Below are 23,977 nucleotides of genomic sequence, written 5' to 3'. Positions count from 1 at the left end.
ATCGGATCAACTGGAACCCTTGACGTCGTAAGCGACGGAATGCCAACATACCTGTGTAGAGCTCAGTGTAGTACCTGATCTCAAGTTACGTTCATCATTAGGGCCCTCAACAACACTTGCAGACCGTCTTCTGTTAGTAACGACCCTTTAGTAGCATTCTTTGCAGTCAATTTACGTGGAGTTGCTGGAATTTGAGTATTGTCATTTATATTCTCAGCTTGCTTTTGTTCAAACGATACCAGCTCCTCGTTAGATAAATTTTCTTTGTGAGATACTGATAACACAAATACGTCATTCTCTAATGACTTCTCCAAATCCTACATCACTTTATGCTTGTAGAAAACTTGCAACATCATGGATAGTCTGGCCACATATTTTTCCAAACACCGTTCATAGTTGGGGGTTTCATTTCACCCCTTGACTCAACTATGTTATCCACAGCATCCACTGTGTTTTTCAAAGTCTCTCGCAACAAGTTTATTCTCCCTGTAAATTGTACTCATATACTGTTTGAAAACTCAGATAATGTGTTTTCCAATAAGCTATAACACCTAACACATTGTAGCGAACTCTAGTGAGCTTCCTCCCTTATATCACATACATACGAACAGCTAACCTTTGGGTGCTGTTTTGGACCCCGTTGTGTCTACCCCTCTGATTGGTTGGTATTGGCACAATATGTCTCTTACTCTATCGCGCACCAATATGCAACCCAACCAATCATAGCCTTCAAATAAATCCCGAGACAGTTTTTTTCTAAACTGCATTTGAGCCTACCGTCAGCTATAAAAGCCTTCTAAAGTCTAACCACTGACCACATTACAGCGACCTCCATCTTCGTCACCACCACTGATGTTTCTCACCGACGTCGTCAACATCTACACAGCACCAACACACTGCACCGGTTCTAACATATCGCTGTTCGTGAGCTTCTCACCAGGGTTAACAGCTAACAACCTACGCAGATGCACAGCTTGTGTATATATACGTGTGGCCACAATAAAGGTGTTTAAGTTATCACCTTTGTTTCATGTATTTCTTTACCGGGTTGCTACCAAATAAGATTACAACCTTCTGAGCAGAGTCACATTAGATTGAATACCACCTATCCATCTAACACCTTTCCACTTCGGCTTGAGCAAAGAAGTATTCTTGAGGTATTTTCTACTTTCCCATTATCAGAAAACTAATTTCAGTTCTGTGGGTGGCTTGGAGCATTGCCTAAAATGAGCAATATTTTGTTGGAAATATGCCTGACACTGAGATTTTCTACATCAGGACATAAGTGTTTGTGAACCACTTTGCGAAATGGCTCTTAATCATCCATGCCTTCTTATTTAAATGACGAATCAGAAACAAATTAAACTTTGCGTAACCCTTGAAAGTATTACACGAGTAGGGACTTTTAATTTAATTTCACCAGCGGCATTTCCTCCCAGAAGAAACATCAGACGATTTTTAGTAGCTTTAAATCCTGGCATTGACTTTTGTCCTCGAGAACTAAAAATTATAATAGACATAAGCTTCTAGAAAAATGGAGTTTCATTAAGATTATTTACTTACTCTGCTATGTAGCCCCCGCACCCGAATTCTTTATTTTACTTAATTTTTTTAGCTGCGCAGGATAATTAGTAACAGCCTTAGTACACGCAATAGCAGCTTCACCAGTCAATTTTATTTGTGCAAATTCAAGTATTTCTTAAAACATTAAAATCAGCCTTTACTAGCCGGGAAATGTTTTTCATTAGTAGCTTCACCCTCGTTTTTCTTAAAAATCATCTTGACTTTGGCTCTGTGTGTGTGTGTGTGTGTGTGTGTGTGTGTGTGTGTGTGTGTGTGTGTGTGTGTGTGTGTGTGTGTGTGTGTGTGTGTGTGTGTGTGTGTGTGTGTGTGTGCGTGCGTGCGTGCGCGCGCACGTATATATGTATGTGTATATTTATATATACAGGGTTTGGACAAAATAATGAAAACACCTAGCATCATAATTTTGAAATATCTATAAAACCGTCAAAAGCTTGTTTATTTTTATGTTTTTTTATTTATTATTAGTGTTGCTTAATATGTTTTGCTAAATTTGCAGTTTCTTTTCAGATATCATCAGAAAAAGATAATTAAAATTCATTAAAATGACAGATCTATCGGACTTTCAAAGAGGTCAAATTGTTGGTGCTCGTATGGCAGGCACTAGCGTCACGAAAACAGCCGAAATGTTTGGTGTATCAAGAAGTACTGTCTCGAAAGTAATGACAGCCTTTGAGAAAGAGGGCAATACCTCCTCGTCGAAACAAAACTCCGGAAAAAAACCAAGACGTTCAGATAGGGACCGTCGGACTCTTACGCGAATTGTTAGAAAGGATCACAAAAGTACAGCTCCCAAACTTACTGCAGAGCTTAATGACCACCTCAAGAACCCAGTTTCCACAAAAACTGTTCGCCGGGAGCTGCACAAAGCCGTATTTCACGGGAGGGCTGCAATCAGAAAACCACTACTTTCAAAAACAATTGTTGCAAAGCGTTTAGAGTGGAGTAAAAACCTACAGAATTGGTCCCTAGAGGAGTGGAAGAATGTTATTTTCTCGGACGAGTAATCCTTTACCTTATTCCGACCACCGGCTGAGTATACGTGTGGAGACAGGCAAAAGAAGCATTTGACCCAGCCTACATTCTTCCAACTGTTAAACATGGGAGAAGATCTGTGATGATCTGGTGGGAGGGGGGCTATATCTTGGAAATCCGTTGGCCCAATGGTTTCCCGTCATGGCAAAATTAATAGTCAAGACTATTTAAGAATTTTATCTGATCAAATTCATCCTATGGTTGCGGAACTGTTTCCGGAGGGAAACGCAATTTTTCAGGATGAAAAACAAGTAAGGAGCCAATATCCTCCACCATCATCACTACAAGAATTGGAGACTGTTTTGGTGAAAGAATGGACAAAAATTCCTTTGGAAACAATTCAAAAGTTGTACAAGCCCATACCTCGTAGAATTCAAGCTGTAATTATTGCCAAAGGCGGTCCTACCCCATATTAAAATTAATTTGTTTGAAATTTTAAGGTGTTTCCATTATTTTTTCCAGCCCCTGTACATCTGTAAGTCTATTTACCGCTGTATGTATACATACATATGTCAATGTATGTAAATATACATACATACATATATATATATATATATATATATATATATATATATATATATATATATATATATACATTATATATACAGTTATATTTGACAAGTTCGAAAGACGAACGAAAGCGCTAATATATGTATAAAATAAATGAAAGAAGTCATTCCAAAATTCTGACGACTTTTTTTTCAATATATATATATATATATATATATATATATATATATATATATATATATATATAATTTTTTAAAAAGCGAAAAAGCACAAGAAAAAAAAACAACAACGCCAGGACGTGGTACATGCAAAGTATTAGCAGACGCTCAGGAAAGGAAAGCTTTTATTTATTCCGCTAACATCGATATTTTATATGAATTGTGTCAGAGTCGTTTCTCATAAACTTGTATATTATTAGAAGGGGTGAGGGCTAATATTCAGAACATTGCTCTTGTTCACGTTTTATCATTTGTATCAGAGTGCTGTAGTAAATACGAAATAATGTAAATGTTTGTTTTAAAAAGTCACCATAGGCGCAGGTGTGGATGCGTGGCAAGAAGTTTGCTTCCCAGCCACATGGTTCCTGGTTCAAGTACACTGCGTGGCACCATTGGCAAGTGTCTTCGACGTTGGGCTGACTAAATCTTTATGAGTGGATTTGGTAAACAGAGACTGAAACTGAATGAAGTCTGTCGTATGTGTCTGGGACGGAAAGGCAGGGTCGTGTGTCCCAACACCGCTTGACAACGGGTGTTTGTGTGTTTACGTCCCTGTAACATGGCGATTCGACAAAAGAGAACCGATACAATAGGTACCAGACTTGAAAAAAAAAATATGTACAGAAGTCTATTCATTCGACTAAAACTTTTTCAAGGTGGTAACTGAAACGAACAAAAGATAAAAGACGTGGTAAGAAGCTTGCTTCCCAACCATATGGTTCCGGGTTCAATCCCACTGCGTGGCACCTTGGGCAAGTGTCTTATGCTATAGCCTCGGACCCACCAAAGCCTTGTGAATGGATTTGGTAGACAGAAACTGAAAGAGCCCCGTTGTGTATATATATATATATATATATATATATATATATATATATCGTTGCTACAATGCAAAAGTGTCGTAAGTCCAAAACACTATTTTTTCAGAAAATGAAACAGCAGTTTCACCATTCCATAGCAAAACCGTTGTACTACACTTTAATAATTTTTTATGTCTTGGCATCCAAAGCAACTGGAAATATGATAGTTTGACCAAAAGAACCGGCTGTTGCAAGCAAAAATAAACACTGAAAAAAAACGCATTTGGCCAAATTTGGACATACGACAGTTTAACATAATAGCAACGATATATATATATATATTATTTATTTAAAGGTCACAATACATGTATTAAAGCGCTACTAATAATTTCATATGTTGAGAAAGCTTAAACATATTCTTCAGGCGCAAACCACATTTCATAATGCTTTAACACATGTATTGTGACCTTTAAATAAATAATATTTAGTTCAAATTCCGCCGTGGTCGACTTTGCCTTTCATCCTTTCGGGGTCGATAAATTAAGTACAAGGTGTGTACTGGGGTCGATCTAATCGACTGTCCCCACTCCCCAAAAATTTCGGGCCTTGTGCCTAGAGTAGAAAAGAATATTTGGATCTTTTTTAAAACGGGGGCCACATTTTTCATTAATGTTTTACGTAGTGTTTTTGGTACCGAAAGACTTTCAAACTTCGTATACTTATCTATTTTGTGTTATAGAACAGAAAAATATTTTTGTATTCGAATTTATTTCATGTAAAAAATTGTCTTATTTCGATAATTTCAACCAATCACTGACGTCCATTCAGCCGATATACATTAAGTGCCGACTACATAAACAAACGATTCTTCGTTTTATTTGCTTTTTTCATTTTAAATTTGCTTTAACCCTAACCCTAACCCTAACTCTAACCCTAACCCTAACCCTAACCCTAGGGTTAGGGTTAGGGTTAGAGTTAGGGTTAGGGTTAGGGTTAATTGTTTAAGAATCGTTTGTTTATGTAGTCGGCGCTTAATGTATATCGGCTGAATGGACGTCAGTGATTGGTTGAAATTACAGAAATACGACAACTTTAACATGGAATAATTTATGGATTTCTTTCTTTTTTAAGAAGACTAAGAGAAAAAGATGTTTTATATGACACATTCTACCAGTGTTCCAAGTTTCAAAGTGTTTCGTTAATGAAAAATGTGGCCCCCGTTTTAAAAAAGATCCGAATATTTATTCCTCAATAGATGGAGTACTTTTTTTGTTGAATTTTCTGTCACGGTACATTGTGTGTGTGTGTGTGTGTGTGTGTGTGTGTGTGTGTGTGTGTGTGTGTGTGCGTGCGTGCGCCTGTGCGTGCGTGCGTGCGTGTGTGTATTTGTGTCTGTGTTTGTCCTCACTACCACTACTTCACAATCGGTATTGGTGTGTTTGCGTCCCCGTAACTTAGCGGTTCAGCCAAAGCGAACAATTAAAATAACTACCGGGCTTAAAAAAAAAAAAGTACTGGGCCCAATTCATTTGACTAAAAAGAAACATTCAGCGCAATGCCCAGCATGGCCGCAATCTAATGACTGAAACAAATAAACGATAGAAGATGATGCAAGTTTGGAAATACAGATTTGTCTACATTCTTCTATTGAATTTGTAGCGGCTTTCTGAGACACTAATACCGTATTTTCTTTAACAAAAAAAACGTCTCAAAATATCTTTTTTCTACTCTAGGCACAAGGCCTGAAATTTTGTGGGGAGGGGACCAGTCGATTGGATCGATCCAGTACGCAACTGGTACTTAATTTATCGACCCCGAAAGGATGAAAGGCAAAGTCGACCTCGGCGGAATTTGAACTCAGAACGTAAAGACAAACGAAATACCGCCTAGCATTTTCCTCAGCATACTAACGATATAATAATAATAATAATAATAATAATAATGATAATGATAATAATAATGATAATAATAATAATGATAATAATAATAATAATAATAATAATAATAATAATAACAATAACAATAATAATAATAATGATAATGATAATAATAATAATAATAATAATAATAATAATAATAATAATAATAATAATGATAATGATAATAATAATAATGATAATAATAATGATAATGATAATAATAATAATGATAATAATAATGATAATAATGATAATGATAATAATAATAACAATGATAATGATGATGATGATGATGATAATGATGATAATAATAACTCTAAGGCAGTGAGCTGGCAGAAACGTTAGCACGCCGAGCAAAATGCTTAGCGGTATTTCGTCTGTCTTTACGTTCTGAGTTCAAATTCCACCGAGGCCGATTTTGCTTTCATCCTTTCGGGGTCGGTAAATTAAGTACCAGTTGTGTACTGGGGTCGATCTCATCGACTGGCTCCCTCCCCCAAAATTTCGGGCTTTGTGCCTAGAGTAGAAAATATTTTAGCACAAGGCCAGCAGCTTCGCGGAAGAGGCTAAGTCGATTACATCAACCCCAGTGTTTAACTGGTACTTGTTTTATCGACTTCGAAGGGATGAAAGGCGAAGTCGATTTCGGCGGAATTTGAACTCAGAACGTAAGGTCGGACGGTATGTCGCTAAGCATTCTGCCGGCGTGCTAACGTTTCCGCCAGCTTACCGCCTTGGTTTCTTTAAATATTACATGCTTTAATGCACTAAAAAATGTTTTCCTGAATATGCGTTGCTAAAATTGGGCTACGTTTAATATATCCGTGCGTCTTTTATGCTATCAAATGCGATACTTTTACCGTCAATAGTCTCTCTCTCTCTCTCTCTCTCTCTCTCTCTCTCTCTCTCTCTCTCTCTCTCTCTCTCTCTCTCTCCTTCTCTTTCTCTCTCCTTCTCATTCTCTTTTGCTGATCCCTAATGGTTTATTATATGAAGTAAGAATTATCTCCCCTCCTTAAAGTAATGTGTAGATGGAGTTATTTCCCTTTACATATATTTTTCACTGACTTTGTTTTTCTGTTTGTGGATACAGAATGCAGAAAGATGATTAAAATATAATAATACAATTGTATCATGGAAGATGTTTATAAACCATTTAGAAACACACAAAAACCGTTAGATTCACTTCAACATTTAAATTTAATTTGCCTGACAAATTAAATTTAAACGTTAAAGTGAATCTAACGGTTTTTGTGTGTTTCTAAATGGCTTATAAACACCTTCCACGCTGCAATTGTTTTTGCTTCAGCACACGATCTCAGATCAAGTCATCTCTGTAAATATAATAAGAAGAAAAAGAAGAAAATTACACATAAGGGTCAATTAATGAAATTCTATATTATGCTGAGACGAGACACTATTAGTATTAGCTCGGTGTCCTTTATTGTTCTGTAAACTCAAAATGTACTGTTGGAGTAGACCTAAGATCGAAAGGATTCCGACTGTCTCACAACCCAAGCTTTAGGGTATGATTTAAGAGAGCTTTCGCTGTTGTTTCAAGTTGCTCGAACGACACCGTAGAATCTCTTTCATTGACTCTTTATGTGTATTTAGCAGAATCGTTAGACCGTAAGACTGTCTTTCTTTCAGTATTTGTTCCAACTCTTTACATTATGGGTTCAAATTCCGCTGAGGTCAACATCCAACACTATCATCATCATCCCTAGACATTATTGCCTCGAGTTTTAGGCCATAGGACCAATTATCTAGTGTCCGAGATCATATCATCTACATCGACCCCCACCTGAATGGGACACTAATCTGTCGTAGAGTGTACCCATCTACAGCAGAGTGAACTGCAGTAACGTGAAAGGAAGCATTTTGTTCAAGAACACAACGTACCGCTCAGTACGGGAATTGAAACTACAATGCTACGATCGTGAATACAATATCGTGACCAATGTCGTATATAGGTATAGGCAAAGTGGGTAGTTGCGCAGGGGCCTCACAGATCCAAGGGCCCAATTATGATCTATGTTTGCTGTGGTTTACCGTCAATAAATAACACTACAGGGACCGGTGCATCGGTTTGTCCGGGAGCCTAAAATGGTGCTAGGTCGGCCTTGATCTTAATCGCTTGGCCACGCGCCTGCACTTTTCATCCTTTCGAGAATGATAAAACAAAGCACCAGTCAAGTACCATGTGGGGGATATATTTCACTAACCCCGCACCCCGGATTTCTAGACATTCATTAAGTGTTGTGGTGTGGGCGGTAGATTGGCAGAATCGTTAGACCGTTGGACAAAATATCTTGATGTTCAAATGCTATGGGAGTCAACTTTGATTTTCTTCCTATCAGAGTTGATGAAATAGAGTACCAGTCAAGTACTGGGATTAATTTGAACGACTAACCTCTTCCTTCAAATTGTTGACTAACCTCTTCCTTCAAATTTTATTAAGGGAAGCGAGCGCCGGACAAAATACCTTGTGGTGTTTAGTTGCGTCGCTTTATGTTTGAATTCCACCCACATTGAGTACCAACTTTCTCTTCCTATCCTTCCAAGGGTTATAAAGCATTGATCACATATTTGTAGTCAGAGGTGTACTTTGCACGCCGGACAAAATATTTAGCGGCATTTCGTCCGTCTTCACGTTCTAAGTTCAAATCCCTCCGAGCTCAACTTTGCCTTTCATCTTTTCGGGGTCGATAAAATAAGTACCAGTTGAGCACTGGGATCGATGTAATCGACTTACCCCTCTCCCAAAATTGCTGGCCTTGTGCCAAAAATTTAAATCAATTTTACTGTATACAGTAACCCCTCGACTATCGCGGGTGCTACGTTCCAAAACCCGCCGCGATAGGTGAAAATCCGCGAAGTAGAAATAATACTGAACTGTATTTTTATTTATATTATTTGTATATATTGATTTTGTTATAAATGCAAAACAACACCACGGAGGAACCGACGTAAGCTTAAATAATAACCCGCGATAGGTGAGCCGTGATAGAGCGAGGTATTACTGTTTAAACCACATTGTTTTATAAAAACTGGGTGTCAATTTTATTTATACAGACACAGTAATCAGCAACAGTGTAATATAAAGCCGGCGTAAATGTTAACACAATATTATCTCAATGACCCCGAAGGTGAAATCAACCTAAATTTAATTATACCAAACCAGCAGAAGGAAGGGGGAAAACTAAGAGCAATCCAAACTAGGTGCCTGGACAAATACTCCAGTCTTACACTCGGACCCACAACAAGATCAGCAATTTGAAGAAAAGTGTTAGCTGATTAAATCGACTCCAGTACTTAACTAGTACTTTATTTTATCGACTCTGAAAGGATGAAAGACAAATCTGACTTCGGAGGGATTAGAACGCAGACCATAAAGAGCTAAGAATATATACCACAAGGCATTTTGTCCTACGGGCTAACGATTCAGTCAGTATCTTAGTTGAGAAAGAATAACGTATTTTTGTTTATATTCATAATTCTTCTGCTTCGGTGTGAATCAGTTCATATTTCTTTTGTGACACGAAACTTACCTTTCGCCCAAATAGTTTGTACCTAAGTCATCCAGCGCTCTGATCCGGTTTACAAGTAAGTGCAGTATTTGATTGTCACTTGTTAAAGCGACATGTCTTTAGGAAACGAGGAGAAAAACATTAACGTTCCAAAATGGTTATCAGACTGTAAAGAAGCGATCACATCTTCTACGGTAAGTAGTATTAACACGCGTATACATACATACATACATACATACACACACATACACACACACACACACATACGTGTGTGTGTATGTATGTATGTTTATAGTGTACAAATGTACCCGTGTTGGAATATATTCATACGTAAATACTTAAATGTGTGTATGTGTCAGTGTGTTTATAGAGTATTTCTTTGTCACTTAGCAACATAATCTCTACAACAATTAAGCTGGGATACAGATTCTTACATACATACAATATGACATATACATACAATAATATATATATATATACATATATATATATATATATATGTGTGTGTGTGTGTGTGTATATATATATATATATATATATATATATATATATAATGGAGAAATTGTACAGGATCTTTTCTCTTTGAACGTATAAATAAATGTATAAATAGATGATGAGCAAAGCACCGGCAGTTTCCATTACCTGTTGTTAACCGTAGTGGCAGTTGGGATAACTGTCTCTCTCTCCCTCACACACACACACACACACACATACACACACACATACACATACAAACACACATACACACGCGCATACAATTTTAGGGGAGGAGACTAGTCGATTACATCGACCCCAGAATTACACTGGTACTTATTTTATCGACTCCGAAAGGATGAAAGGCAAAGTCGACCTAGGCGGAATTTGAACTCAGAATGTAGCGACGGGCGAAATACCGCAAAGCATTTCGTCCAGCGTGTTAACGACTCTGCCAGCTCGCCGCCTTAATCATATGTAGATATATGTATGCATCAATATATACATATATATATATATATATATGTATGTATGTATGTATATATATATATTGATGTATATATGTATGCACACACACATATAACAGTAACATCGTGGAAGAGAACTCTGTTGTTTTTCTCTGGCCATCTAAAAACACAAAACTGTGATATTCACTTTTCAGTTATTTCTTGTTGTACCAAAATTTTCGTCGCACCACTGCGACCTCATGACTGGCAAAGAGTAGACTAAAAACCCGTTCTAATAATGTTTATCTTCGTTGCTTTCCGCTTCTGGGCTTTAAAAGACATTAGAAGGAATTACACTTGAATCATTATAGTTGATCAAAGTTTGCCCTACTCATTCTAATGCCTAATGAAACCCTACAATGTTTCGATTTGGTGTCCCGAAGGTTATGCTCTTCTGTTGTGTTTTTCCTCGATTTTGATGTTTGGTATCTTTGCTTAGAGATGTAGAAAGCCAAGTCTTTTGATAAACTCAATAAGTTGTGTTAATTTGTTTTGCCAACGTTTACTCACATAGACACACACACGCTCACTCTCTCTCTCTCTCTCTCTCTCTCTCTCTCTCCTCTCACACATACTGTCACTCATACGCAGACTCTTTCTCTCTCACACATATACACACTCTCTCTCTCACTCTCTTTCTCACACACTTTCCTTGACACACACACACACAAAGTCTCTCCTACACACACATTCTCTTTGTTTTTCACACACACACACACGCTAGCTCTCCCACACACACACACACACACTCTCTCTCATACACGCACATATACACATACACACAGACACTCTCTCATTTTATCACGCTCTTTCTCTCTCCCTCTCTCTCTCCCTCCCTCTCTCTAAGACACACACACGTACACATACACACTCTATCTTTATCACGCTCTCTCTCCCTCATATACACACACACACACACACACATACATATATGCAATCTATACATGCATTCACGCACTGAATTTTTTTTGTGAGTTCACTTTTAAATCAGACATCAAATTGTGTTCTTGAGCAAGACTCTCATTATGATATATCCACAACAAAATCGTGTCAAACATTCCTGTGCATTTTTCTGGATCACCTTATACAAAAAAATGCAAGAATTTATTATTAGCTGGCAAAATCATTAGCGCGTCGGACAAAGCGCTTAGCAGCATTACTTCCGGCAAATCACTGGTGTCGATGTAATACCCAAACCCCTAATATTGCTGGCCTTATTCCAAAATTTGAAATATTATTATTATATCGAACAGTGGCAATTTGCTTAGCGGCATTTAGTTCGTCTGTACGTTCTGAGTTGAAATTCCGCCGAGGTCGACTTTGCCTTTCATCCTTTCGGGGTTGATAAATTAAGTACCAGTTGTGTACTGGGGTCGATCTAATCGACTGGTACCCTCCCCAAAAAATTTCAAGCCTTGTGCCTATAACAGAAAGGATTATATAGGGCAGTGAGCTGGCAGAATCGTTTGAGCGTCGAACAAAATGTTTAACGGTATTTTATTCGGTTCTTTTCGTTCTGTGTTCGAGGACGATTTTGCCTTTCGTTCATTCGAGTTTGGGGTTGATAAAATAAGTACCAGTTGAGCATTGGGGGCTGATGTAATCGACTAACCCCCTTTCACAAAATTTTAGGCCTTGTGCTTTATGATAGGAGTAGTAGTGCTGATACCACATCACCAAAAATTGGATATTTGGATTCTCTCGAACCATTCTTGCCAATAACGCGTGTTCGTTCATAACCAAGTTCTCAAAATCACTTTTAACTGCAGTTAGATTTCTTTGGGCCAAAGGACAAAACAAATACAGGGTGTTCAAAAAGTCTCACCGCAGTGAATTTTTTCACCCTGACTCTCCAAGATGTATTTCAAAACATGTGTAGAAAAGTCAACTCATGTATTGAAAATGAAGGACGCCACTTCCAACACCTCTTATAAAGTTTTTTAAAAAGTCTTCTAAAGTCTAATATATTCTTTTGTAGTCTAATACCATCTTATGCATATTTATTTTGCAATAAAATAGTTACTGCGGAGAGACTTTTTGAACACCCTGTACAACATATTTATATATTCTGTTGTTTCTCACAATGCAAATGAATAGTGTTAATCGTCTCGGGGCCAGAGAGTGTGAAAGAATACAAAAGCCAATGCTGGTTGTTTGGGACAAGCCGAGACTTGAAGAGAGTTTCAAGTAGATTTCTGCCGTTTCAGAAACGCCATCAATTGTCACCTGTCAACTTGTAACAGTCGTTTGATAAGAAACACCAATATCATGGTAGGTTATATACAGAGAAGCGGAGCGGATAGGTTGGTCTTAATTGAAACGTCGGTGTTAATAAAACATAGGGATACGAGAAATTTTAATTAGTATTAATACTTGTAATAAAAACACAGAATCATTAACTTAATGATTAATTTGGGTGACTAAAATCAGGGGAGACAACTCCGACATTGTAATTAAATTTTATCAAAACAATATAAAAGAAAAAATAAAGATAAGCGGAAGTATAGCTGGTTCACGTGGTTTTAGTTTTAGTACCACCGCGTAGCACCTTAGACAAGTACCTTCAACTATTTCCCCGAGCCGACCAATACTTTGAGAGGGAATTTGGTTGGCAGAAACTGTATGGAAGCCCCTCATACGTGTGTGTTTATGCTTATTTCCCTTCCTCACCTTGACAATTAGTGTTGGTTTCTTTACGTCCCTGTGACATAGTGGTTCGGCAAAAGAAAACCGATAGAATAAGTACCAGGTTTTGTTTCTAAAAAAAACAAACTAGTACTGAGATCCATTTGTTTGAGTAAGCCCTACAGGGATGTGCCCCAGCATGGCCACCGTCCAGTGACTGGAATAAATAAAAGATTATATATAAAAGACATTGTCCTTATTTTGGTACTTTTTGGTTATCTCACCCCCATTAAAAAAATTGGGTTATCTCCCCCAACTAAAAAATTGTTTAACCAATAAAACAAAAAAAATGAAAAAAATTAATAAACATGAAAAGCGAAAAAATTAAACATTTTATTGAATCTCTATTCTCTCTTTTACTTGCTTCAGTCATTTGACTGCGGCCATGCTGGAGCACCGCCTTTAGTCGAGCAAATCGACCCCAGGACTTATTCTTTGTAAGCCTAGTACTTATTACATCGGTGTGTTTTGCCGAACCGCTAGATTACGGAGACGTAAACACACCAGCATTGGTTGTCAAGCGATGTTGGGGGGACAAACACAGACACAAACACACATATATATATACATGTATACGACAGGCTTCTTTCAGTTTCTACCAAATCTACTCACAAGGCTTTGGTTGGCCCGAGGCTATAGTAGAAGACACTTGCCCAAGGTGCCACGCAGTGGGACTGAACCCAGAACCATGTGGTTGGTAAGAAAGCTACTTACCACACAGCCACTCCTGCGCCTGATAACATTTTTATAACAAATCATACCATTCCTATTGAGGAGGCCAAACATTGATAATGTGTTGAAGTATTGAATCAAAAGGATCTCATCCTTTTAATCCAATCTCTTGTCGCTACGTAAGCTCAATCTTTTAGTGGGGAGATAACCCAATTTTTTAATGGCAATTTTTTAATGGGGGTGAGATAACCAAAAAGCACCCTTATTTTGTTGTCAAACATACAGTCATAAGTCCAATCCCTTCCATACTTCCCTTGTTATTCATTATCTCAGATACGATATGAGAAGGGAATGTTGAATTGCTTGCTGTTTCACCAGAATTCTTTGCAAAAAATGTTTATTACTTAAGTTTTTTTTTTATTCTATTTACGCAGGAATGGAAACAATACATTTTGACATTAAACGATGCCATAAGACAACAGTTGGAAGACAGCCATGTACCATTCTTTACCGACCTCAGCCAGACCAGCAGAATTCATTTCGTGGACACAGCAATGAGAGCCACAGAAAATGGTATTTGTATTTAATTGTGAGACGTGTAAAGTATGACATCGTACTGGCAGAATCGTTAGCGCGCTGGACAAAAGGCTTCGTGGCGTTTTTTCTGATTCTTACGTTCCGAGTTCGAAATCCGCCGGCGGCGGGGTAGCTTTGCTTTTTCAACCTTCCTAGGTTGATTAATTTAAGTACAAGTCACTGTAACCAACAACAGTACTCTATCGCGGGTGTTACGTTCCAAAAACCCCTGTGATGGGTGTAAATCCGCAAAAGTAGAAACAGTCCTGTATTTTTCACCAAAGCACTGCTTCGAAAAATATCACACAGGACATGGCGCCGCATCATTTTGTGCCACGAAAATGATGGCGTTCATACAGAACTTCTCGATGTGTGACAGCTTCAATGAAAGTGAATAAATTAAATCCAGTTCGTTCTTTGGATTAGTGAATTACTTGTTTTTCTATTGTTCTCATGACTTTCTGGTAGGGGTAACAAGACTTTCGGACCACCCTTTAGAACAAGGCGGTGAGCTGGCAGAATTGTTAGCACGCTGGACGAAATGCTTAGCGGTATTTTGTTTGTCTTTATGCTCTGAGTTCAAATTCCGCCGAGGTCGACTTTGCCTTTCATCCTTTCGGGATCAATAAATTAAGTACCAGTTACGCACTGGGGTCGATGTAATCGACTTAATCCCTTTGTGTATCCTTGCTTGTCCCCGCTATGTTTAGCCCCTTGTGGGCAATAAAGAAATAAGAATTGTTAGCACGCTGGACGAAATCCTTAGCGGTATTTCGCCCGTCGTTACATTCTGAGTTCAAATTCCCCCGAGGTCGTCATTACCTTTCATCCTTTTGGGGGTCGATAAATTAAGTACCAGTTGAGTACTGGGGTCGATGTAATCGACTATCTCCCCTCCTTCCCAAGCTTCATGCCTTGTGCTTGCGATAGAAAAGATTATTTTAAGTTGAACGATAGAAATATAAAAATAAGCTGTGATAATAAAACTGAGAGTGACTTCCCTTTGTAAATTATATTTTGTGCCTGGCTCAAAGTAACAGTTGTGAGGAGACGTGTTACCACATCGTTTCCAGTTTTCTTTGTTGTCTCGTCCAACGACAACAGACGAAAGGTGTATTTTAGAAACTATATTTTATTCTCTGTTATTTCAATACAAAGTTGTATTCGTGACGGGATGAATTCTTCTTTGCGTGCCTCTGTGTGTGTGTGTGTGTGTGTGTGTGTGTGTGTGTAGGTGTGTCTCTTAGTGGTTAGGGTATTCAGCTCGCGATTGCAACGTGGTCAGTTCGATTCCTGGTTGCGCGTTTTATCCTTGAGCAAGACGTTTTATTTCCCGTTGCTTCCTGTTCATTCAGCTGGCAAAAATGAGTGGTACCTGAACAATGACATACATACATACATACACACATTCATACACACATACATACACACATACATACATACACACACATACATACATACACACACATACACACACACATACATACATACACACATACATACACACATACATACATAGAAGCATACACACATACACGCATACATACACACATACATACATACATATATACACACACATTCATACATACATACAAAGTCGACCTCGGCGGAATTTATCTGGGGTCGATAAATTAAGTACCAGTTGTATACAGTGATCGATGTAATCGACTGGCCCCTTCCCCAAAAATTTCAGGCCTTGTGCCTAGAGTAGAAATATACATACATCTGTCCTGAAGTAGCGAGCTGGCAGAATCGTTAGCACACCGGGCGAAATGCTTAGCGATATTTCGTCTGTTGTTACGCTCTGAGTTCAAATTCCGCCAAGGTCGACTTTGCCTTTCATCCTTTCGGGGTCAATAAATTAAGTACCAGTTACGCACTGAGGTCGATGTAATCGACTTGAGCCATTTGTCTGTCCCCTCTATGTTTAGCCCCTTGTGGGCAATAAAGAAATACGAATCGTTAGCACACCAGGCAAAAGCGCTTTGCAGTATTTCACCTGTCCTTACGTTCTGAGTTCAAATTCCGCCGAGGTTGACTTTGCCTTTCGTCCTTTTGAGATCAATAAAATAAGAACCAGTTGAGCACTGGGGGGAGGGGTTGACGTAATCGATTTACTCCCACCCTGCAAAAAATTGCAAGCCTTGTGGAAGACTTAGGAACCACCATACATCTGTTCTTATCTCTTTACCCAGGTACAGATTACAGATCAATACACGACAAAGTAACCAGTTTGGTCAATCACCATCTTCACACTTCAGCCATCTCTCATTCTCATCGACCTTACACCAAATCTCAAGGGATTATTCAACAAACCTATGAAGGCATAGAATACTTACTTCACCGCTGGCCCTTCCTCAGGTCTAAATTGACCATTTTCTTTAACTGTCCTCTGCCAAAACACCTACGTCACTTAATCTGGAAGACTTTCTTAGCAGATGCAAAAGGTAATTTATTATTATTATTATTATTATTATTATTATTATTATTATGGCGGTAAGTCTAAACGAAGCCAAGTGGAATCAAACCTAGGCTCTTGTGTCTGGCGGCGCAGTGTTGAATGGAATGCATTTCTGTATTCAGTAATTTCTCTCTCAGCTTGTCGTATTTGTTTCTATCCTTCGTTTGTCTGAGAAACCGTTAGGACGACAACATTTGTAAAAATATCAATAGAAAGACTATCTATAAAGATGAGACATTGATGAGACATCGATGATAAATTAAACTCCTCTCTGTTTCTTGCAGCTTCTCACATGTTTCTGGCCCAATGTAAGGATGATCCAGACAAACGAAAGCTATTCAATCGAGAAATATCAGAAAACTGCAGAAAATTTATAAAACGAATAAACCTGCAGGGATTAAATGGTTCAGAGGGTAAGTTGTTCTTTTTGTTGCAGTTGTTGTCTTACAACTGCTGTTGTTTTTGCTGCTGTAACTTTTGTTGTTCTTATTACTGTCATCTGCTTGAGTGATATTTTCCCTGTGGCCAAACTTGTACTTACAGAATATTGTAAATGAACGAAACTACTTATAAGACAGTGATACCCATTTATAACTAGTGTTTATTGTCAAGACAAGGAAAGACAAACATATTCACACATACACATATATACATACCAACATATATATGTGTACACACACACATACTTTGGGCTTTTTTCAGTTTCCATCTACCAAAACAACATTCAAGGCTTTGGTCAGTCCAGAGTTACAGTAGAAGACATTTGCTCAAGGTTCCACACAGTGGGACTGAATCCAGAATCATGTGGTTTGGAAGCAAAATTTGTTACCACATGAGGGATGGAATCCTTCGAACAAAGGGTTAGGTTTTTAAGTGTTTAGTACAAGATTTGGTGGACAATATGCAACGAGGGCTGGAAAAGGAAGAGAAATGTGTATGATGAATGAGTCGAGGTCGGAGTTGCATGGTGTCAGAGAAATCTTAGGAGCAAAGGTTGATGGGGCTGCAAGTTACAATAAGGGAGGAGGCACTGTTGAATGGTGGGCCAGAGATGAAATAGCAGGCATGCCGAGTGTTGCAGTTGTGTATCCGGAAAGTTTGCCACAGGAAAATTCACCTCAGGATTTTTGGCCATAGGAAAGTTCGCTGCAAACGAAATTTTGCCATAAGAAAGTTCACTGCATAGGAAATTTTGCCACAAGACAATTTCACCAAAAAAATGATGTCTTGTTCCCTTGGTATATAACTGTTTCGACCAAAAGAGTGCGGGAAAGAACATGGCAAAGATACGGCGGGGGGGGGCAAAATAAAGCAAACTAAATGATTATAATGTTTCCAAAACAAAAAAAATTCTGCTTAAATAAAAAGTAATCTATTATAATAATGAGCTTGTTTGTAAATTTGTCCAAAATCACGCAATAAGGAAGTAGCAGTGTCAGTAAGAGTAAAAAAAAAAATGAGACAAAATGGTAATAACAATGAGAGAGGGAGTGGTATCAAACAGCGCCTCTCGCCCCCCCCCCCCCCCTCTCTCTCTCTCCCTCTCAACAAAAACCTTCTCACTTTATTGATGAATGCTGCCTCTCCATCTTTCTCTCACTCTCCCTCTATCAATCTATTTACAGACTCAAACTCTCTCTCTTTTTCACTCACTCTCTCTTTATTTCTCTCACTCTCTCAACAACATTCTTATTCGATGAATGCTGATTTTTTTCTGGTAAACATTAATAACAATTAAACCTTGGGAGAGGCATTATGCCGGTAATAAACACACGCACTGGTTCAGTCCTTTATTAATTTATTGCATTTCTTTCAACACACGTATCCACATCAAGAATCTTGCACACGAAATACACATACGAAATTAATAACAATATATGAGATAAGTAAATAAGACTTTTGCACTACAAAATTATTTTTTCTGCATCTCTATGTATATTTTACTGATCAGATTGTGTGTGTGTGTGTAAGCATGAATGGCAGATGTGCACAATCCTAGAGATATAAGAAGACCATGGTGGACATAGCCTACATTGAATGTACTTAACCCTGATGTTGTTGTTGTATAACCCTGAATCAATTCTGACTAAATACAGTTTTAATCAAAGACATTCCAGCCATAACACACCATTTCTTTCATTATTTTATAGGTGCCTTTTATTGTATGAAAAGCATTCTAGCATTTTACCTGTCGGTTGCAGAACAACCAGTGTCTCTGGATCCCAAGGAATATTTCATCACTGTACCATTCCTTCTAGTTGCTATGCAACATATCCAAATGTAAGTTCTTTAATTGTTTGTTTGTTTTTGTTAATTTGTGTCATTAGTTCCAGTAAAGGTGAGGTACTTACTTGTACGTGCAGCATCTCTCACCCAGGGTGGAGGGAGCTGGCTCCAACCAACGAGTGCATCATGTCCTTTAGGGACTTTAGGGGAATTTCATCAGATGTATTTCTGATACAGAAATTTTTTTTTTTATTCTCAAATGCGTGATCAGGATAAATTATCCATACATTGCAGAAAAATACATTACCGGTCAGCCATGAGACACAAACTCACATCCCTGTGATTACGCATCAAGTGCTTTGCCATTAAGTTAAACTGCACAGTAACGAATTCTTCTGCAATTTTAGAACTTATAAATTTAGCTTCATAAGATGCTAACGTTAACTTCAACTTACGATGAAAGTAAACAAAGTTTATTTTAGAAGCGTTGAGATGTATTGAAAGATACAGAAATTATTTTTTATTTTTTATTCTCAGACGCATGATAAGGCTAATAAATAGCGTGATTAGGATAAATTATCCATACATTCCAGAAAAATACATTACTGGCCAGCCATGAGACTGGCCGGTAACGTATTTTTCTGCAATGTTTGGATAATTTATCCTGTTCACGCTATTTTATTAGCATTATCACGCGTTTGAGAATTTTAAAAAATGTATTTCTGTATCTTTCAATACATCTCAACGCTTCTAAATCAGACTTTGTTTGTTTAATTTCATCGTAAGTTGAAGATGTATTTCTATTTCAGTACAAATCCAGTCCCTGATAAAGTTCTTTCACTTCTGATTGAAGAATATTGCTCATTCATGAAGAACCTTCCCATGTTTGTACAAGATTCAGACAAGGTATTTTCACAGAAATATTTCTTTTACTCTTTCACACTTTCATTGTTTTACTACATTCAGTCTGTGTGCTTTGGCCATGCTTGAGCACTACAATGTTTCTTTAACTTCACTCGGTATTTACAGCTCATTAACATCACTGTTACCGTTGCTGTTTAGTTCCAAGTGAATGCTGATCAAGCATACATATGACCAAAGCTGTCCCAGGGGTGATCATCCAATCAAATTGAATAACCAGAACTACAAAACACTAGGATGGAGTTTAGAAAAAATTTAACTGTTATTTCTAGTAGGGAAAGCCACCATATAGGTGCTTTCCCATGGCTTGTCAGTTCATTATTAAATATATTTGACGTTTCACTTAAGTAGTTTGCTTCAATTTTTCTCTCTTTAGGTTAAAAATCTCTCCTACAGTAAGACATCTGCTCCTGTCCCTCTGTCATACTTTAACCTTTCATCATGTGCCATAAAGTCACTCCCCTCAATGCTACTTCACTTTCAGTTGAGAGGTCTTGTTTTGTAAGTTACTTGGTGACCTCACTGGTGCTGGTGCCATGGAAAAAGCACCTTGTTCACTCTGTAAAAGTTGTTGGTGTTAAGACGGACATCCAGCCATAGAAACCATGCCAAAGCAGACATTGGACGTTAGTGCAGTCCTCTGGATCACCAGCTCCTATCAAAACCCTCCAATCCATGCCAGCATGGAAAACAGACATTAAACGATGATGATGATGATGATGATGATTTCATTTGTAGGATCTAAAATCTTTTACCAAAAACGTTATACAAACATTGAGGCAGAAATACCCAAATGCAGAACAAGTGTTTGCCCAAAAATGTGGTGGGGTACATCAAGAAGGTATGTAATAAATTTATCTCTTTAATGAAAATGTTGAGCTTATTTCAGAGAAATACCCTACCTGATTGCCAGAGTTCACCTTTCCTCACAGTCATTTTATGTTACATGTTTTATTACCTCCGCCTTAATGAAGGCAGAGGTATTGTTTTCAGTCATGTTTGTTTGTTTCTTTGTCCATGGACAAGATATCTCAAGAACTGCTGGATGAATTCAGATGAAACTTTCAGGGAAGTTTGGCCTCATGACTGGTGCGAACTGATTAGATTTTGGGATCAATCTGGTACCGGACAAGGATTCTGGATTACTTTTCCTGTTTTTTTACTTAATTTTTGAGAGCAGTCGGGTTCATCATCATCATCATCGTTTAACGTCCGCTTTCCATGCTAGCATCGGTTGGACGATTTGACTGAGGACTGGTGAAACCGGATGGCAACACCAGGCTCCAATCTGATTTGGCAGAGTTTCTACAGCTGGATGCCCTTCCTAACGCCAACCACTCAGAGAGTGTAGTGGGTGCTTTTACGTGTCACCCGCACAAAGGCCAGTCAGGCGGTACTGGCAACAACCACGCTCAAAATGGTGTCTTTTATGTACCACCCGCACAAGAGCCAGTCCAGGGGCACTGGCAACGATCTCGCTCGAAAACCCTACGAAGGCCATATTTAGTATTCTCGTTTGTGAGAGCAGTCGAGTTTATTTCAGATATTCTCATTTTAAAAATCATCTCCAGCTAATCATTGAGAAGACGTTGGTGTTGCCTTGGCAGAAGTTTGTGCTCTCTGAGTGATCTTGTTAAATATAATTTTGCTGCTATTGACCATCGAAGGATCTCTATGTAGTCATTTGAAATAGCTGCTAAATTAAGTCATATGCCACCATCTTGAAAAAGGAAGGGTATATTGTATAATGTTGTTCTAAATACACAAAAATACCGGATGAGCAGCAGGTTAGCCATAACTGGTACCATTTGATTATTTATTCTATTCTATTATTTAAATTAGATAGACAAGGAAGGAGGAGGCAGTGCATGTTACCATTGCAGGGCCCATCATACTGAGGTGAAAGCGGCACTGATGTAATTCCTGCTCAGCTTTAACAACCATTAAGGTGTTATTCAGATTTCTTGTCCTTGTGATGCAAGTTTAGCAATGTTATATATCTGTGAGGAAGACAGCGAGCTGGCAGAAACGTTAGCACGCCGGGCGAAATGCTTAGCGGTATTTCGTCTTCCGTTACGCTCTGAGTTCAAATTCCGCCGAGGTCGACTTTGCCTTTCATCCTTTCGGGGTCGATAAATTAAGTACCAGTTACACACTGGGGTCGATATAATCAACTTAATCCCTTTGTCTGTCCTTGTTTGTCCCCTCTATGTTTAGCCCCTTGTGGGCAGTAAAGAAATAAGAAACGTTAGCATGCCAAGCGAAATGCTATGCAGCATTTCGTCTATCTTTACATTCTTAGTTCAAATTCCACCGAAGTTGACTTTGCCTTTCCTCCTTTCAGGGTCAATAAATTAAATATCAGTTGCATACTGGAGTTGATCTAATCAACTGGCTCCCTCCCCAAAAATTTTGGGCTTTGTGCCTAGAATAGAAAAGGTTATATATCTGTGAGGGCCACAATGAGAGGTTATTAGAAATTATCAGGCCAAGAGTTTACAGTCACTTTGAATGTTTTGTGTTATTCTAGAGCAGTATTTCTACCTATGGACCCCCTCTGATTCCTGTTTTACTTGGGTGGAACCCACTAGCCATTTGATGTTTAAAAGGTCATATATTTTTGTAACTAAATATTAGTATTAAAAAATTGTTAAAATATTTTGTGGATTATGGAAATATAATCAATTTAATGGTCATAAATTTTAACACCAAAATCTTATATGGGACCCCCAAGGTCCATATGGACTCTGGCTGAGAACCCTGTTCTAGACTAAAAATCCTGGATTAATTAAATCCAGTATAATCAAGAGGCTGATCTGTATCAGTTTATGGTAATGCTATCCAGAGAGATTAGGAAACAAAAACAAGAAGAAAACAAAAATCAGCAAAATGCAATTAAAATAGGAATACAAAGTAATTAATTTTAGAGTGTAAGGAGAAAAACAGAAGTAGACTCCACAGTTTGGAATGTGGTCCTTTGCCAAAGAAATTAATGTTTTACAAATGAGTCATAGAATTTATATTGGTCTGACCAATTCAGATAAATTCATCAATAACTCTATGAGTGTGTGTGTGTGTGTGTGTGTGTGTGTGCATAAAGGAGAATTATAGTCATCAACTAAATGTGACTAAGGGTGTCATATATATATATATATATATATATATATATATATATATAAAAATCTGTGATGTGTAAATAACATTCCAGCCACCATCATTGACCACTGAAGATCATAGCACAGTTTCCCTATGCTAATATACACATATATAATTTGTACATTGGTTTATGTCAGATGAATGGGATAGTGCTCAATACATACTGTAGAGCAAAGGTTCTCAACAGGGGCTATACGGCCCCTGCTGGGGTGCCATTTGGAACTCGAGGGGGTAGTTTTGGAGCAAAGGGGCTCTCTTGTACTAAAGAGCACTCTTTCAATAGACAACACGTTGATCTCATAAGTATCGCGTGGTGGAAATAAACGTAATTACCAAAACTTTCAATTCATTATTTCGTTATTTTGCATTTCAATCTGTACATCTGTACTTCCGAATGCGTGCAAGTGCATATGTAAAACGACGTCCATTATTTTTTAATCATTATCTGCTGATATCAAAATAAGTATTATTTTGAAAAATATAAATATTTTCTAGGGGAGCCATTTGTGACTCCAAGGGTCAAAAGGGGGCCTTTGGCCAAAATGGGTTGAGAACCTTTGCTGGAGAGGATTTGTTTTTTATTGAAATTGAAACTAAGATTTGTCTCATGACTTGAATTTCCATTTCAACAAAAATGTGTGTGTGTGTGTGTGTGTGTGTGTGTGTGTGTGAGAGAGAGAGACACAGAGAGAGGAGTGGGGGAAGAGACA

At 38.0% G+C, this 23,977-nt stretch overlaps 1 protein-coding gene across 2 annotated transcripts in view; it reads left to right on the top strand.

Moving 5' to 3' along the window:
• The first annotated feature begins 9,137 nt into the window (after window positions 1–9,137).
• LOC106881161 (uncharacterized) overlaps window positions 9,138–23,977 on the top strand; it is a 47,181-nt gene continuing 32,341 nt past the window's right edge. The window contains exons 1-7 of one of the 2 annotated variants that reach the window (XM_052973156.2): window positions 9,138–9,784; window positions 14,362–14,500; window positions 16,699–16,950; window positions 17,249–17,377; window positions 19,115–19,244; window positions 20,000–20,096; window positions 20,850–20,952. In XM_052973156.2, the coding sequence (XP_052829116.1) occupies window positions 9,704–9,784; window positions 14,362–14,500; window positions 16,699–16,950; window positions 17,249–17,377; window positions 19,115–19,244; window positions 20,000–20,096; window positions 20,850–20,952 (931 nt within the window). In that variant the 5' untranslated portion in view covers window positions 9,138–9,703. The remainder of the gene's footprint in view (window positions 9,785–14,361; window positions 14,501–16,698; window positions 16,951–17,248; window positions 17,378–19,114; window positions 19,245–19,999; window positions 20,097–20,849; window positions 20,953–23,977) is intronic. The other variant, XM_014931450.3, reaches the window with a different exon arrangement.

Source organism: Octopus bimaculoides, chromosome 1 (assembly GCF_046866305.1).
Source record: "Octopus bimaculoides isolate indiv1 chromosome 1, ASM4686630v1, whole genome shotgun sequence".
NCBI lineage: Eukaryota > Metazoa > Mollusca > Cephalopoda > Octopoda > Octopodidae > Octopus > Octopus bimaculoides.
This window is presented reverse-complemented; position numbering and strand designations above follow the sequence as displayed.